Below are 17684 nucleotides of genomic sequence, written 5' to 3'. Positions count from 1 at the left end.
AGCATTCTGGTTCCAAAGAAAATTCAAGACAAACTAGAATACTGGCAGGTCAGCAATAAGAAAATCTGACCTCAGCTTCCTGACATTTGGAGCCAGTAACCTTGGCGTTTACATGATACATTTAGACAGTTGATCATTCCAAGCAATATTTTTGTAATGTCATCACAAAATGTTAATCAGCGAAATGATACAAAAATTTGACCTTGACCTTTGTCGCAGTGACCTTGACCTGTGGTCAGTTCAGTCCTACAATTCCAATCAACTCTGCTTCATAAATTCATAACAAAAAGATAGAAGTACATTGGATTAAAATATCAAGATACAAGAATATTTACCCTTTAATTTTTGGTGATGCTGAAAGGTCAGTTTCATAATCTAGACAAATGTATGGTTGTTCGTCCACTGTATGTCCTTGTTTGTAACACTCGGCTAGCCAGACTGCTCCCACAACATGAGGTCTGAAACCACGTTAAAATCAGGTCACATTAATCAGATCTTGTAATTGACACAAATAAACAAGGAACTAAACTAAACGTGGCTGTGTTGAGGACAATTACCGATTCCTTACCTAAACGTGGCTGTCTTGAGGAAATCAATATCTTTGTCCAGACGCTCCCCAACGATCACATGGGTTACATTTTCATTCAAATGGTTCAGCCTACACAAAAAAAAAGTTTGATCATAAAAAAAAATTCAATTAATGTAAAAATGTAAATCTTCGTCGTATCCCTGTCATAAAGTGACATCATCAGGATGTCTGATAACTAGTCACTGTAGTGGTTCTTATGATGTTGGATCACAAAACATGTACCATATTCTTTCTTTTATATACCAATAATAATTTGAATATTTTATTTCTCACAAATGATTCATTATTGTCTATTTCAATGTTTAATATGCAGACAATTTCATGTGAGTTATAACAATAACATTTTGACTTCCCTATATTACTGACCGGGTTCCCCCGCCGGCGTTGATCACCTTGCGGACTTTCTCCAGAGCCTGTCCTCTAAAGCCACTCAGATATACCTACAATATAAACCTATATATGAAAATTTAATCTAAGGAGAAACATTATAACTACCAATTTGCTCATACATCTTCAACACCACAAATTATTCATCTTTGTCTGTTTTGGTCAAAACAAACATGGCAAGTGCCTTGTTTGATTCGAAGTCGCTTGTGTAGGACAGCTTACTGGCGAAAGACAGTCGAGTGATACTTTGGTATTAAATCATAATTCTGTTGAAGGAAACAACCATAGTAAATCCAAAGTAACATTCCTGGTAACCATGCATCTGACTGCCAAAAAAGCTTGTATCTGTGTATGGTGTGTAATAGATTTTTTCTCTAATCATATTTTTTTAAATGTGCACTATACACTCAAATTTACGGCATTCAAATGTTTTCTGAGGACTAGACACAACAGAATCTCAACAAAAATGTTCATTCTTTTTTTTTCTCATCTCAAATAAAAGCATTCACTTTATAAAATACAATCATTCTCAGCAATCAAATAAATTTCCTTGTATCTTTCAATTATCATGTGAAATCACATCAACTGTTTTACCATTGCCTAAAACAGAAACTGTAGCTTGTCTTTGCCCGAGGTTGCTGACAAGAAAATTTTTAATCCTGACAGGGCGGATGATACACCTGGTCAGGTGGGAGGAGTGAGGGGAGTCTTACCTTACACCCGTCCAGAAAGAGGTCAGCTGGAGGCTGTGTCAGGTGGGAGGAGTGAGGGGAGTCTTACCTTACACCCGTCCAGAAAGAGGTCAGCTGGAGGCTGTGTCAGGTGGGAGGAGTGAGGGGAGTCTTACCTTACACCCGTCCAGAAAGAGGTCAGCTGGAGGCTGTGTCAGGTGGGAGGAGTTAGGGGAGGTCTTACCTTACACCCGTCCAGAAAGAGGTCAGCTGGAGGCTGTGTCAGGTGGGAGGAGTGAGGGGAGTCTTACCTTACACCCGTCCAGAAAGAGGTCCGCTGGAGGCTGTGTCAGGTGGGAGGAGTGAGGGGAGTCTTACCTTACACCCGTCCAGAAAGAGGTCAGCTGGAGGCTGTGTCAGGTGGGAGGAGTGAGGGGAGTCTTACCTTACACCCGTCCAGAAAGAGGTCGGCTGGAGGCTGTGTCAGGTAGGAGGAGTTAGGGGAAGTCTTACCTTACACCCGTCCAGAAAGAGGTCGGCTGGAGGCTGTGTCAGGTGGGAGGAGTTAGGAAGTCTTACCTTACACCCGTCCAGAAAGAGGTCAGCTGGAGGCTGTGTCAGGTGGGAGGAGTTAGGGAAGTCTTACCTTACACCCGTCCAGAAAGAGGTCAGCTGGAGGCTGTGTCAGGTGGGAGGAGTGAGGGGAGTCTTACCTTACACCCGTCCAGAAAGAGGTCGGCTGGAGGCTGTGTCAGGTGGGAGAGTTAGGGAAGTCTTACCTTACTAGGGAAGTCTTACCTTACTAGGGAAGTCTTACCTTACACCCGTCCAGAAAGAGGTCGGCTGGAGGCTGTGTCAGGTGGGAGGAGTTAGGGAGATCTTACCTTACACCCGTCCAGAAAGAGGTCGGCTGGAGGCTGTGTCAGGTGGGAGGAGTTAGGGAAGTCTTACCTTACACCCGTCCAGAAAGAGGTCAGCTGGAGGCTGTGTCAGGTGGGAGGAGTTAGGGAGATCTTGCCTTACACCTGTCCAGAAAGAGGTCAGCTGGAGGCTGTGTCAGGTGGGGGGAGTTAGGGAAGTCTTACCTTACACCCGTCCAGAAAGAGGTCAGCTGGAGGCTGTGTCAGGTGGGAGGAGTTAGGGAGATCTTGCCTTACACCTGTCCAGAAAGAGGTCAGCTGGAGGCTGTGTCAGGTGGGAGGAGTTAGGGAAGTCTTACCTTACACCTGTCCAGAAAGAGGTCAGCTGGAGGCTGTGTCAGGTGGGAGGAGTTAGGGAGATCTTACCTCACACCCGTCCAGAAAGAGGTCGGCTGGAGGCTGTGTCAGGTGGGAGGAGTTAGGGAAGTCTTACCTTACACCCGTCCAGAAAGAGGTCGGCTGGAGGCTGTGTCAGGTGGGAGGAGTTAAGGAAGTCTTACCTTACACCCGTCCAGAAAGAGGTCGGCTGGAGGCTGTGTCAGGTGGGAGGAGTTAGGGAGATCTTACCTCACACCCATCCAGAAAGAGGTCCGCTGGAGGCTGTGTCAGGTGGGAGAGTTAGGGAAGTCTTACCTTACACCCGTCCAGAAAGAGGTCAGCTGGAGGCTGTGTCAGGTGGGAGGAGTTAGGGAAGTCTTACCTTACTAGGGAAGTCTTACCTTACACCCGTCCAGAAAGAGGTCTGCTGGAGGCTGTGTCAGGTGGGAGGAGTTAGGGAAGTCTTACCTTACACCTGTCCAGAAAGAGGTCAGTTGGAGGCTGTGTCAGGTGGGAGGAGTTAGGGAAGTCTTACCTTACACCCGTCCAGAAAGAGGTCAGCTGGCGGCTGTGTCAGGTGGGAGGAGTTAGGGAGATCTTACCTTACACCCGTCCAGAAAGAGGTCAGCTGGAGGCTGTGTCAGGTGGGAGGAGTTAGGGAGGTCTTACCTTACACCCGTCCAGAAAGAGGTCAGCTGGAGGCTGTGTCAGGTGGGAGGAGTTAGGGAGGTCTTACCTTACACCCGTCCAGAAAGAGGTCGGCTGGAGGCTGTGTCAGGTGGGAGGAGTTAGGGAGGTCTTACCTTACACCCGTCCAGAAAGAGGTCGGCTGGAGGCTGTGTCAGGTGGGAGGAGTTAGGGAGATCTTACCTTACACCCGTCCAGAAAGAGGTCAGCTGGAGGCTGTGTCAGGTGGGAGGAGTTAGGGAGATCTTACCTTACACCCGTCCAGAAAGAGGTCAGCTGTAGGCTGTGTCCGGTTGGAGGAGTTAAGGAAGTCTTACCTTACAGCCGTCTAAAAAGAGGTCGGCCGGCGGCTGTGTCAAGTCGATACCATTGAGTGTTGTGTCCGTCTCCTCAAATGACTTGTGTGTGGTGGTAGTGGTGGCTGCAGTTTCATTGATGTGGCCAATTACAGAGACATTGGCTATACAGCTCAGATCGGCAATGGTGGATGCTCGAGCTGTTACAGGATAAGGCATTTCAAATGTCAGATCAATTTCACTAATTAACTGACCGCTTATCCATGGAAATATCAAAATATGTATTGACAATAACTTTCTATTTGATCTTTTGAGAAGTTTTTTCAGTTTGGGATTAGTGATTTTCTGATTGGGATTAGTGATTTTCTGACATGAATATTCAAAATCTTCTCTACTCTGTACTTACTATGGGGAACATCCTTCTCCGGTGTCGAAGTCTTCGCTAGGGATTTATCAGTCTCAGCTACTACTTTGTATTTTTCTGTTTCCTGACAGAAACCCTTCCCTATGCAGTCATACAACCATTCCGTTCTCACAATGTTGAGTTTCCACTTTTTCGCAAACTCATATTTTGTACCTAGTGAAAAAAATCAATCTTTAATGACAATAGTGAATACATTATTTTACCCAGGGAAGAAATATGTTTCATTTTATGTATATAGTGAAGCAGAAAATGTTAAACATCAATATTAAACTGTACATGATGGAGTGTCCTATCAGAATAACTTCCCATAAATATCTAACTTTTAAAGTGTACAGTAAATATGACTTCAACATTACTGGGGTATATGCTAATACAAGAGATCCCAGACAGATCTTGTCACCCAGCATTGAATCTAAGTAAGACTGATCTTTTAATCTTACTTTTCCCTTCATTTTTATTTTCCTCTAGATAATCTGATAACAAAACCCGTCATCTAAGACAGATATAAAAAGAACTTTCTTTGAATATCCTAACATCTGATGAAGTTAAGCTAAAAATACAGATCATGGCAATATATTCATAAATTAATATGAGAATAGAAAAGTGACAATTTTCTAGATTTGATGTTTCAAATTACTACTAACTGATTACTTTTTTGTGAGTACCATATTTTTTACAGCACATACTGTGGTTTGAATTAGTATGAATTATTCATATCATTCTGGTGCCAATAGATTTCAGACCTCCAGCCCTCTAAAACATCAGGCCAGTGCCTGGGTCAGTATGATATTGTGCAAACTGTTTTTAAGGAAACTCACCTTTAGGATTGTTGATAATCAGATGGGTACATTCGTTCACCTTCATTTCTCCCGTGTATTTCCCTCCTGTAATGTAATCAGTTTAAACAACAGGTTATTTTGAAATCAGCTGATAAAATTTATGCAAAAAGATCAATTTGGTTTTGGTTTGTTTTTGTTTAACTTCCTATTAACAGCCAGTGTCATTTAAGGACGTGCCAGGTTTTGGAGGTGGAGGAAAGCCAGAGTACCCGGAGAAAAACCACCGGCCTACTACTGTCAGTACCTGGCAACTGCCCCATGTAGGTTTCGAACTCGCAACCCAGTAGTGGAGGGCTAGTGATAAAGTGTCAGTACACCTTAACCACTCGGCCACCGTGGCCCCGCAAAAAGATCAAGCAAAGCATGATGCATTGTGGGAAAATTACACGAGTGAATATATAAGACTACTTTCCAATGATGTTATAGGGGTAGCTGAAAAAGTAAGACTCGGTTCCAAGGCAAGAAAATTTACAGGTTACAAAGTGATCAATAAACAGAAATTCTGACCTGTCAAGACTCTGATAAATAAACAAAAGATCAATAATTACACCCTCCTCGTCCAGGTAGATAATGCGATAATTTGTTTATTTTTTACTTGATGGAAAGGGTAGTTGTTTAAATAAACAGAAATATTGAATGCCTGAGATGCAGCAAGCTGTTCACAGTTTCAATAAAACAAGATGACAACAGAACAGCTAGTTTCCCCTTTACTATTCTCTTTACCCTCCGAGTTGATGAGTTTCTTAACGTCGTTTCGTTCCTGAGGGTCCAGTCCCGACACTGTGATAACAAGTCCTTTAAAGATTGGACAGCGATACTCCTGTAGAGTAGCGTCCATTCCATGTACAGCTCTGTAAATGTAGTAAGAAAATATATAATCTGGGCACATATCTAAACATTAAAAAAATATTATTAAGGTTTATGGTCAATATGAGATAATACAAAACCATATCTAGAATTTTTGTTCAGAGGTCATTTATACTTATATAGTTTGATGAATCGTGAAACTATGTTAATGTACATCTGCCTGTTTGGTGAGTGTAAACAATTTTGTGATAATCTTATACTTTACAGTAAATTTATTTCTTTGAATTAAATACTAGGTAAAAAGATAAAATGAAAAACGTTTCATAGGTACCTTGTCTGAGAGACCTCCCACACTTTATTCACCCACTCCGCTGACATGATCTGTTTTCCCGAGGCTGGCTGCCACCTGAAGGAATAGAAAACTCAGTACAGTGTATACTACTTTGGACTCTAATAGAAGAGTCTTTGCAATACAAATTACTTACACATTTTTTTTTTGCAATAAACCTGAAAAAAATATAACCCTTTAAATTTCAATAAAACATGTTGCTGAATCACCACAGCTAGTTTCCTCTCTTAGATATCCTCTTTACCCTCCGTTAATGAGTTTCTTGACATTGTTGTGCTCCTGAGGAGCTTTCAGTACTTTGTAGTACAGTAACTTTCAACTTTCTGAATTTATCAAAACATAACAGACAAGTGCAATCAATGATTGCGAAAGCTCACCGGCGGAAGCAATCACAATATGCATTCATTTTTTATGTATGTATAAGCATGTCATTTTGAAATTGTATGTCACATAATATCGCTCCTAGACCTCTAATGGATGTATATACCAAATAAGAAGGGTGTGGACTTACAAGCTTTTCAAAACTAACCCCCAAAATCTTTAAAGTGAGTTTTTTTGTCAAAAAAAGTAAGTCCACTAAATATTAAAATGCCAATTTTTTTTCTGCATGGTTTGCCACAGCATCACTTCTGGATCTCTAATGAATGTATAAACCAATTAGAAGGGTGATAGGTGTATACTTTTGGACTTACCCCCAAAACTTTAAAGTGAGTTTTGGTGCAAAAAAAGGTTAAGTCCAAAAAATGGTAAAATGCGAAAAAATCACAATTTTTTTCTGCATGATATTGCCATAACATCACTCCTAGACCTCTAATGAATGCATAAACCAACTTAGAAGGGCCTGAGGTGTATACTTTTGGACTTACAAGCTTTCCAAAAACTTACTCCAAAAGCTTTAAAGTTTTGGGGTGGGACGCCGACGCCGGGGTGACAGCATTAGCTCTCGGTTACTTGTAACCGGTGAGCTAAAAAATGGAGTAACTATTAATACTGAGGCTATCAAAATTCCAATGTTCTCATTCCCCCATAAATAAGTGGGGAAACTGTGAGTGGTACAACACGTGTCACTTTCTGTATGTACCTGGTACTTCTTACTGCCCACCTCCCCCGCTATCAGATGTGTCACAGCCTCGGTGAAATCCTTCCCCACACTGCCACTCATCAGTTCAATCTTCTCATGTACTTCATCCTGGCCACAGACAAATTAAAGAAAGTTAGATACATCAGTATAGTTACACATATAGACACTGTCAGGAACAGTCAAATGTTTCCAACGAAAAAATCCCTGAACAAAATTTTTGCCACATCATCTCCTAAACAATATGGAATTTTCTACAATTAGTGCCTTACTTACCCTGGTCTGTTTATCCAGGTTTGTACAACAAGCCACCACATTTCGCATTGCCAGGTTATACACAGGACGAGCCTTCCTTGGGATTTCCTAAAAAAAAGATGAATTATTGGAATTAAACAACAGATATCTTAACGTTCCAGCTTTGTTTTTTTTTTTTTTTAATTTTTATCGAATGGTAACAAGTAACAATCAAATATTCCTCATTTGCATTCTGAGTATACTTTAATAGTCTACATTCACAATATACAACTAAAATACTTGAAGGCTTTCGACTTTATAATCCATAACAAATTATACTCATCATAGAAAGTCAGGCAACATATTCTATGGTAAAAGAGATTTCCTGGACCAATTGTTTTTAAAAAGTGTTTTCAGCACATTGGAACAATCATGAGACTTTTTACATTTGACTCACCAATTTGTATTCCAGAGATTCAAGGATACAATGTGGACCGAGGATTCTACAAACAGTAAAATTATTGTTGTTAATCCTGTTTCCTCAACAATAAACAAGCTGCAGATAACTACTTAAACAAACAACAATTTTACCATTTAAATAAAACAGAATAATTTTATTTTTTAAATTTTGACATAATTTTTAATTGAATCACTTCCCTAACTTAATTTATTGTTAAGAAGAGAAAAATTATACTGACAAATAAAATGATCATTTCCAGATTTGACTTTTTTGACAGATGAATTTCAGTTCTTAAAGATTCTTATGTGAAATAAAAGATAATGAAATGGCTACAAAGATTGCTGCTTTGATAGTTAGTAACACTTTCCAACTAATGTACTCAGGTATGCTGTGATTTCGATTTACTCCCCCTTTAATCTCGCCTAAGAATCAACCGTTACTAAAAATAGTGATGTTTTAAAACATTATAGCAATGGAAATTATATACTTACTTCATAACATTCTGATGTATACAATGGATTTTTTTTTTCAAGGGATTAATACATATGTTGACTATTTATATAAAATGAATGTTTTTCAAAGTTCCCTTTTCATACTGAGCATGAACTACATCATGCAAAAATTACCATCCAACTGGGAATCTTTCAGCAGGGACATACCCCTCTATCCCCAGGGGTCTATCCAGCCTCATTTGCATCAATTATAATTGTCTTCTCTCAATGATAATTCCAACAACTTTTAGTCCACTCAGGCATTAAGGAGTAATGTGCAAATTTCAGCTTAGTTTCCCACTTGAGGCCCCCCCCCCCCCCCTCTTTAGCCAGGGGTTGAACCAGTCTCATTTATAAAAAAATATGATTGCCCACCCCAATGATATTTAATACCAAATTTTGTTGCAATCCAATATTGCATTAAGGAGGAGTAGCATTTTACAACAAAATTCCATCTAAGTTTCCCTTTATTGGTCCTGTCTCTCTGTGACCTGAGGTCAAACAATTTCATTTACAACTTTTTTTATTGCCCTGTCCCCATGATGTTTAAGACCAAATTTGGTTGAAATTTGCTCTGGCGTTTAGGAAGAATAGCAATTTGAAAGTAAACAGATAAAAGATGAAGGCTTGTGATCATCCTGACTTGAAAGGTCAGGAGACCTAAAAAAAATAAAATAACAGTTATCTGGTAACCAACAAACCGGCAGCAAAGACTTTTGATGTGTTCAAAGGCTCGCCCTTCAAATGGATCAAACAGGTAGACACAGTTCTTTTCTTTCCTCTTGATACTAAGGCATTCCTTTGGTGACATCCATACTGGTGTGAAACCTTCTGCTTTTAAACTCTGTAAACATTCATTGAATGAAGTGTCAACAAAAATAATGTGTAAGTTACAGATTTATGATAAATTTTTATTTTTTTTTATACCATAACATGCAAAGTATGGTTTTCATTTTCCTGTGCTTCATCTTTTGAGTAAGCATCTTTAAGGGAACTAGTATAGGCATAAGTTTGTACAAAATAATCTAGTACTACAGATTGTACAAAAATTATTCAGAACTAAAGATAGTACAAAACAATCTAGTACTACAGATAGTACAAAACAATCTAGTACTAGATTGTACAAAACAATCTAGTACTACAGATAGTACCAAACAATCTAGTACTACAGGTTGTACAAAATAATTTAGTGCTACAGACTGTACAAAAATAATCCAGTACTATATATATATAGGTTGTACAAAATAATCTAGTACTACAGATTGTAGAAAACAATCTATAGCTAGTGCTAGATTGTAGAAAACAATCTAGTACTACAGATAGTACAAAACAATCTAGTACTAGATTGTACAAAACAATCTAGTACTACAGGTTGTACAAAATAATCTAGTACTACAGATAGTACAAAACAATCTAGTACTAGATTGTACAAAACAATCTAGTACTACAGGTTGTACAAAACAATCTAGTACTACAGATTGTACAAAACAATCTAGTGCTACAGACTGTACAAAAATAATCCAGTACTATTAATAGGTTGTACAAAAATAATCCAGTACTACAGGTTGTACAAAAATAATCCAGTACGACAGATTTTACAAAATAATCTAGCACTACAGGTTGTACAAAAATAATCCAGTACTATAGGTTGTACAAAAATAATCTAGTACGACAGATTTTACAAAATAATCTAGCACTACAGGTTGTACAAAAATAATCTGGCACCTTGCAGGACTAGTATTACTCTATAGTTTATGACAGGGCAGTGAACGGTGCAGTAACATGCCAGAAAAAATAAGGTAGGTAGGTAGGGGAATCTTTTTATTTCTAATAGTTTTTTACTAAGGTTATATAGACAAGCAATATTTAGTCCTTCCTTGAAAATGACCCAAAAAGATCTTCCAGGTAGGCGCAAAAATATGGGGTGACCCGGTCGGTAGGGTTCATGGAAACACATGTATATATTTTTAAGGTCACATCATAACAGGTTATGGGGAGACTGCAGAAAACACATGTCAAACAGGTTTTGTGGAGAATGCAATTTGTTTGGCTCCTATTGCTTCAGTCTCTACATTTAAGATGAACAAAAATTTACCTTGTACGCATCCATCATAGCTTTACTGACATCATTCTCATCCCCAGCATCGGATGCCTTTACACATCGAACTTTAAACTCGTCCTCCCCCATTGTCAGGGATACTTCAGCACTTCTGTAACACATAGCATAAAAATAAATTCTTTTATCTGAATGCTGTTTGACGATAGTGATGCAATTTGTCTCATCTAATTCTCATAGGAAATATTCACTTCAACAATGTTCTGATGTTAGAAGATGTATGAGCTTGTAACAAATATTTTGCCAGACGTTTATAGATTGCAGAAGTTAACCAAGCAATCAAATAATACCATCTTAAAATACCAGGAATATGTTCAAAATTACAGGATTATTGTATTTAGACCAACAAATGAGAACTAAAGCAGTAGTTATAACAGTCATATTGCTTTACTTACATAAACAATTATATGCTTATCTCACAGGCATCTGCACGTGTGTCAAGGACATACATGGTTGCCAGTCGCTATTATCTGAATGTATATACAGAGGAGCCCACTTATTTGCATATCGCTTATTTGCACATCCCGCTTATTTGCATAAAATTATCATGTCCCGATTTTCTTCTTCTTTATCTTTGTATTTTAATCCCGTGTATTTGCATCGACTAAAATACCGACTCCCGCTTATATGCATATAAAAATTCCAAAAAATCGAAAATTTTTAATTGATTTTAGGGTATTTTTGTGATTTTCCCATAATAAAAGTTTTATGAAAAGTGTTTGAACTTGCATATCGATTTGACACGATGTACAACGTTATCTAATCATTGGTTCCCACTTCGTCAAAACAGGTTATGTTCGATGCGCGCATCGATATCGACATTTAGTTATTATCCAAACCATATCAGTAGCATTGTGCAGAAGAATTACTGAATAAAATATTCATTTGCCTCATCTTTTGATGAGATTTGTTTATTTATTATAGCATCGATCAAACCTGTGTTCTGTGCACTTGAACACTCGCTGAGGCAGGTTGCGATCGCCATGATTGTTTACTAGGCGCGTTGCATTGTGGGGGCATATGTGTAATGAACGACAACTCTTTGTGTGTGTGCGCCATTTTCCAAAACAGACCCAAACAACAATACACATGTCACGGTCATTTAAGACAGTCTATTGCTTCAGCAGTTCATCATCTATGATCAAACAACTAATATACTCATAGCAGGAACACAACGCATCTCGAGACGATAATGAATCTTAATTGAAACGATGACATTGTACATCGTAGTCTAGGCCTAATGCCAACCCACGCGTGTATGACCGCTATCGGACCCAGCGACGATGAAGTAAATGCAAATATTTTATTTGTACATTTACAAAGAATAACAACCCATGTATTTCGTATTTACTCTTATATTTTAAATAATGTTTTTTTTTTTAAATATATTTTTAATGCAAATAACATAAACAATCATATAGCGCCCATTTTGAGTACCGACCTGACGATCTACATGTGTATAAGAGGGGCCAAAACCCAACTCCGCCTATACGAATACTCCGGTTATTTGCATATTTTGTCATGGAAAAAGGGCTATGCAAATAAGCGGGTTGCTCTGTACATGTATTCATTGTACAGTAACTGTGGAACCAGAAAACTGTAGATCATGATTTTAGCAAAAAAAAATTCAATTAAACATAAAAAGAAAAAAAATTACAACATGGGTTTCAGAAAATATTCCTTAAATTTTCAAAAACTTAGAAATTTAAAATCACCAGAGTAAAACGCATTTTGAATTCATTAATAAGGATTAAATGTTGTAAGAAGTAAACATTTATTTTAAACATTGATGTGTTCTTTTAAAAGTCAGCGGGCCGCTGCAATACTATAGATGTGATTATTAACAGAAATTAGAAATTACATACAAACACATAACAGCCCTGGCCGTAGATTTAATTGCAACAGTACTAGTACTATTACTAACGGTGGACCCGATCATGGCAATACACAAACACAGGGTAGCAACAGTACTTGCAATCTTACCTTGATCAGCAGACCGACAAACAAGATATGTTACATGTCAACATCATTGTTCAAATGGATATTACAAATTCCTATTCTTTAATATTGCCCCCCATAAAGTTAGTTTTGCTCACCCTATTTTTGATGGCCATGTACCTTATTTTCAATTTCTGGTCTCGAACACCTAAGCTTAACAACCCATCTCATATATCATATTAATCCGAAGGGTTCTGATGTTAATATCGCCTTTAAAGCTGCCTGCGAGGTAAGATCGTCAGAAAATTAGGACTAATATCATATCATCTGTAACAAATGCTATGTAGCCTATACATCTTTTTGTTTGAGATGTTATTATTTGGGCAAGAACGTCCTGGTGCCGAAATGTCAGTACCGAAGATGTCAAATATATTCACGGACAAATTCACACGTCATTGTATCTTGTTTCTATGGAGGTAACAAAGCTGTTGGAAACAAAGTCAAAGTTTAGTGTCCAGTCTATCTCGGTACAGTAGCTAGGAACTATGACGAACTGAGGAAATTGTTTACATCCCGAATTCTTGTTGTTTTCACGTGACAGCCGTTCAGACGTTTTGAAAACATTAATGGATTATGAATAACTGTCCAATTTAACCATTAATGTCAATCCGTTTGATATAGTATCACAATTTAACGTACCTCAACAGATATTTTTCAAAACGACTTCATTTCAGGCCTTGCCATGCAAAGTTTGGGAACCCCCGCCATTTTTATACTCTCGTACATAACGAGACTTTACTTCAAAATATTTCAAGCTACTTTTAAGTATTTCAAGTTCTATCTAAAACCAGAATAAAAAACACAAAATGAAAAATAAAATCATGATAATATGATGTTCAGTGTGCTAGGCTATCAAAAAGAAAAAGAAATAATTGACATAAAGAAGGTAGCACTAACATCCCACAGCTGACAAAATCGCCATGACACCGTCAATTAGAAAAACGAACTGAATTTACACACAACAAATCTTATGTTTATACCGTGGTAGCTATGTAAAGAATGTAATATTTGAAAGATAAAAGTTATCGCTAACAATTTATGCCCGTTGAATTTTAAATACACAAATTGAGTTTTACGATGAACAATGCAATTGCTTTTAACTTGTCTTTTGGCGCTTTTAGTTACACCACAAAGCGACGCCATTTATCCGGCAGCCGAGTGCTTTGTTCAAGCTCAACATAATGAAGCGTCTGTATTTATCAACGTAGCATCGAAACATTTTGTTTGTGGCAAGTATCATAATAAGGATAAGATTGTTCTTTTGCACTGCTTTAAATTTGTCTTTGTCACATTGCCATGTACAACTGGACGAATATCATACGACGCCCGCTACCTCCCGGAACAAGTCACACTTGAATGGGTTTTTGTGTGTGTTCTGATTGATCGACAGAAAGTCATATTTTGTTTGAAAGCAGTAGTCTACAATTATGAGACTTTGCAAACATGCACAGAAGACCCTGATCTATCGATAAAATATAGTATGATAGATTTATATTTATTACATCAGATTCTTATTTGGTGAAACTAATCACGTGTTATAATATTATTCTATTTACCATTGAATATTGTACGATCGTATGAGAGTTCCTTGACGTGTATCTTCAGCCGTCCATGTTTTTAGACAGTTTATGTCAAGCTGTTTGAGAGTGCAAGACAATGTTTTATCAAAGGTGGATATATATAAATGATGTGGTGAATATTATGGAATAGAATGCAGCATTTATGAGGTGTTGAACATTTATGGAATAAGATGCAAATAAAATGATATACCTTTAGCATTCTGTGCTCTGGTTTTGATACAGAAATGTAATAAAAGTTTTGTATATTGTGTACATACATGTGTAGCGGGACTGGACTGGGTCGATCATCGGTGACCAGGTAGCTCAATTGGTAGAGCATCCGGCTAGTGTTCGGAGGTCCCGGGTTCGAACCCCGGTCTGGCCGCTACATTTTCTCCTCTCCTGTTACACATGTATATGTAGCGGGACTGGACTGGGTCGATCATCGGTGACCAGATAGCTCAATTGGTAGAGCATCCGGCTAGTGTTCGGAGGTCCCGGGTTCGAACCCCGGTCTGGCCGCTACATTTTCTCCTCACCTGTTACATATATTAGTAGTCTCTATTACTTACTATACAAAATCCTGCGAATATACAATATATAATATTTAACCCCAGCACTTGTGGCATAGACAGGAAACATGAACACAACTGATCAGATGGAATTTGACAAGTTGTCTGATGCACCATTTTTTTCTTTATTTAGTCTTTAATTTATTTTTCAATTTTTGCTATTAAAAATGTAATAAATCATTAAACGCTGTCTCATTTAGATTGTGTACATGCTTTTCAGTAGTGCAGTTAATGAGCTATTAAAATACAAATGGAAGTGAATTTTTTAACAATTTTTTATCTCTTATTTTACAGGTGTACTAAGCAGTGACAAAATGGCGCTGCCAATGTATAGAGGTTCCCCACACCCGCCCCCTACAACTCGTAAGTAATGAAAAATCAATTTCACTCATCAAAAACTAAAGATACTTCAACTCTCAACAAAACAATAAATGACAGCAGAAAATCTCTGCTAGAGTGGCAGATGATTCCTCTGTTCATTAGTACTTCATGTAGGCATGACCCTGATCAGGAATGTGTCAGCCATTTGGCTCCTGTAATGTAATTGGCTAGCCACAGTTTCTTAGAAATATGTCCTTTTAATTTAGTTAAATAGTGTATTCAATTCTCTTTCAAGGTTTTATGTATGATTGTTTCACTTAAGTTAATTCTTTCACTACAATATTATCTGTCCAACTTGTAATGTTTTTGTACCTTAAATCCGCCTAGTAAAGTTGCTGAACATAGTGACTGCTAAAATCTAGAGTATTAGTTGTAAAATAACAATAATCCTTGTGTCGTTTATATATGAATGTTATATTTATTAGTCCCCTACCAGTGAAACTTTAGGAGCTATAGGTTTCAGTATTCTTGTTTCTTCTGAAAACAGACCAAGTCATTTGATTTCATGAAATCAGACTCCAATCAGCCAAGTCAATTTACTGTTGGAAAATGTAAATATATCATATTCTAGAAACTTGATAATTCAGAATTTGTCTTTATTTTTCAGCCCGTTCTAGGTCAAGTTATGACAAATCGGTAAGCAGCATGGCCATGTCCAAGGTATAGTTTGTATATTATTTTTGATGCAGTTGAAGAAATGCACTGAGCACCAACATATCCTGTAACTGCACAATTCTGTCTCTTTTTCTGTCTTATTTATCTTCTATTCTCTGCTACCCAATAAACTGTCTTGAGTAAATGGAAAATATAACTTGGTTGATCTGTTTTATATATAAAGTTAATTATATACAGTTAGAATAAATTAATTATTTTATGTTCTTCTAGTAATACCTCTCATATTTCAGACTGGCAGATTTTGTAATATTGTATTGTACAATAGAATTTCATGACAGTATTCTTCAAAGTGGATTTCAAGGATCAAGTTATGCATTAATCATACTTGCCAACTATTTGAAATTTTCATGGGGGAGATATTCTGCATGGACAAAATTAAAACACGATTTACACCCTTCAGAGACAAAATAAGGCATACATTTAGGCATTCCAAAATCGGGAGTCTCCCTCCTAATTAGGGAGGGTTGGCAAGTATGCATTAATATGTGGTTTATTTTTGAGGACTTGAGTCAGGCAGTTGTTTTTTGTGAAAATGATCAGTACTTGTACAAAACAGTTTGATGACTTACTTGTAATTGATAACTTGTGAAATGTCTGAAGAATTTAAAAGGGAAACAAAATTACAGCAATTACTCCAAATGCTCCTGATTTTAATTCTGCTGATGTGACATGTTCAATTTCTTCTCTGTTGCAGAGTTCCGGTGCTAGTCCTTTTGTATCCTCAGCTCATGGCCATCCATCCTTTAATCCGGTCAAGGTCAGCTTTAGTAGCAGTAAAGCTGCAGCAGGAGTACGTATACACATAAAATATTGTTTCTGTCATTTTTACTGTCTTCAAAATGTCATTTTCTGAGATATAGAAAATAGAGCTGTTACGAGGACCCAAACACAGGTCAAGTTTGATGTGAAGTTCAAAATGTGTACCTTTTAAGATAGGAAGCACTCCTTTATCCGCCAGTGGCAACATCCAAAAACGGAGCAAAAAAGTGTAATATCCCAGTATTCTGTTTTCACTCACCAGAGGGATGTTTTGTCCGTCTCTCTGCAACATGTTCAAATGCAACATTGTTAAAACTTTGATTTCTGAAGACCTTCGTTGATAGCATTGCTGCAAACTTTTTTAACAAGTACTTTAATCCATAGTTTATACCGATGATTTATGCACTAGAAAAGAATACAATACCATCACCGGTTAAGTGTTGATTTTATTATATCGTCTCTGTTATTAAAACATTGTGATTTGTTTACAGTCAAAATATGTCGGGGTACCTAGGTATGGGTTAAGTATACAAATTTGGGCTGAAGGGCAAAATTCTGTACCTCTGACAGCGCTAATAAAAAGTATTAATTTGAGGGAGTTTTATATTAACATTTCTAGTATGGAATTCAATTTTTCTATCAACATTGTTATCTATTTATAAAAAACATCAATTTTCCTTTCACCTTAGCCAATATCTTACGAAATGAGAACTTAGTTTTTTATATGGGGCTGAAAGAACTTAGTTTTTTATATGGGGCGGAATGTTCCCGACTAATTATGTGCATTAGTTTGATATGTCATATAAAAAACTGGATCTTTTATTGTCCTCAGATTGCATTTTGCTGAGGTATAAATGTATTTGTTGAATACTTGAATGATAATGTGTATTGACAGGCCGATTCTAAAATACCCAAGCCGCCCAAACCTCCAGACAAGCCTCTGATGCCCTATATGAGGTACAGTAGGAAGGTAAGAACACCGGCATGCAGCATCTCCTTACATACATACTGGTTGTTCAGTCGCTACTTTGGACATGATATTATTTTAGAAACAAATACTTCAGGCGGTAAAAT

The 17684-nt window shown here is 37.6% G+C and overlaps 2 protein-coding genes and 1 non-coding gene across 5 annotated transcripts in view; 2 read left to right on the top strand and 1 right to left on the bottom strand.

The window, feature by feature from the left end:
* Window positions 1-13403, bottom strand: part of LOC117322268 (DNA topoisomerase 2-binding protein 1-like) — a 41535-nt gene extending 28132 nt beyond the window's left edge. The window contains 15 exon segments of the mRNA XM_033877077.1: window positions 336-458; window positions 569-658; window positions 956-1029; window positions 3890-4068; window positions 4275-4445; window positions 5111-5176; window positions 5855-5982; window positions 6270-6312; window positions 6314-6344; window positions 7369-7476; window positions 7642-7728; window positions 8057-8102; window positions 9252-9394; window positions 10646-10760; window positions 13304-13403. Coding sequence (XP_033732968.1) covers window positions 336-458; window positions 569-658; window positions 956-1029; window positions 3890-4068; window positions 4275-4445; window positions 5111-5176; window positions 5855-5982; window positions 6270-6312; window positions 6314-6344; window positions 7369-7476; window positions 7642-7728; window positions 8057-8102; window positions 9252-9394; window positions 10646-10738 — 1382 coding nt within the window. The 5' untranslated portion in view covers window positions 10739-10760; window positions 13304-13403.
* A 289-nt stretch (window positions 13404-13692) lies between these two features.
* LOC117322267 (SWI/SNF-related matrix-associated actin-dependent regulator of chromatin subfamily E member 1-like) overlaps window positions 13693-17684 on the top strand; it is a 36189-nt gene continuing 32197 nt past the window's right edge. For 2 of the 3 annotated variants that reach the window (XM_033877076.1, XM_033877074.1), the window contains exons 1-5: window positions 13693-13893; window positions 15090-15158; window positions 15784-15836; window positions 16546-16641; window positions 17506-17580. In XM_033877076.1, the coding sequence (XP_033732967.1) occupies window positions 13749-13893; window positions 15090-15158; window positions 15784-15836; window positions 16546-16641; window positions 17506-17580 (438 nt within the window). In that variant the 5' untranslated portion in view covers window positions 13693-13748. The remainder of the gene's footprint in view (window positions 13894-15089; window positions 15159-15783; window positions 15837-16545; window positions 16642-17505; window positions 17581-17684) is intronic. The other variant, XM_033877075.1, reaches the window with a different exon arrangement.
* On the top strand, window positions 14674-14745 carry Trnat-agu. The gene has a single exon. It is a non-coding gene; the product is annotated as a tRNA-Thr (tRNA).

This window comes from Pecten maximus, chromosome 2 (assembly GCF_902652985.1).
Source record: "Pecten maximus chromosome 2, xPecMax1.1, whole genome shotgun sequence".
NCBI classification, from domain to species: domain Eukaryota; kingdom Metazoa; phylum Mollusca; class Bivalvia; order Pectinida; family Pectinidae; genus Pecten; species Pecten maximus.
This window is presented reverse-complemented; position numbering and strand designations above follow the sequence as displayed.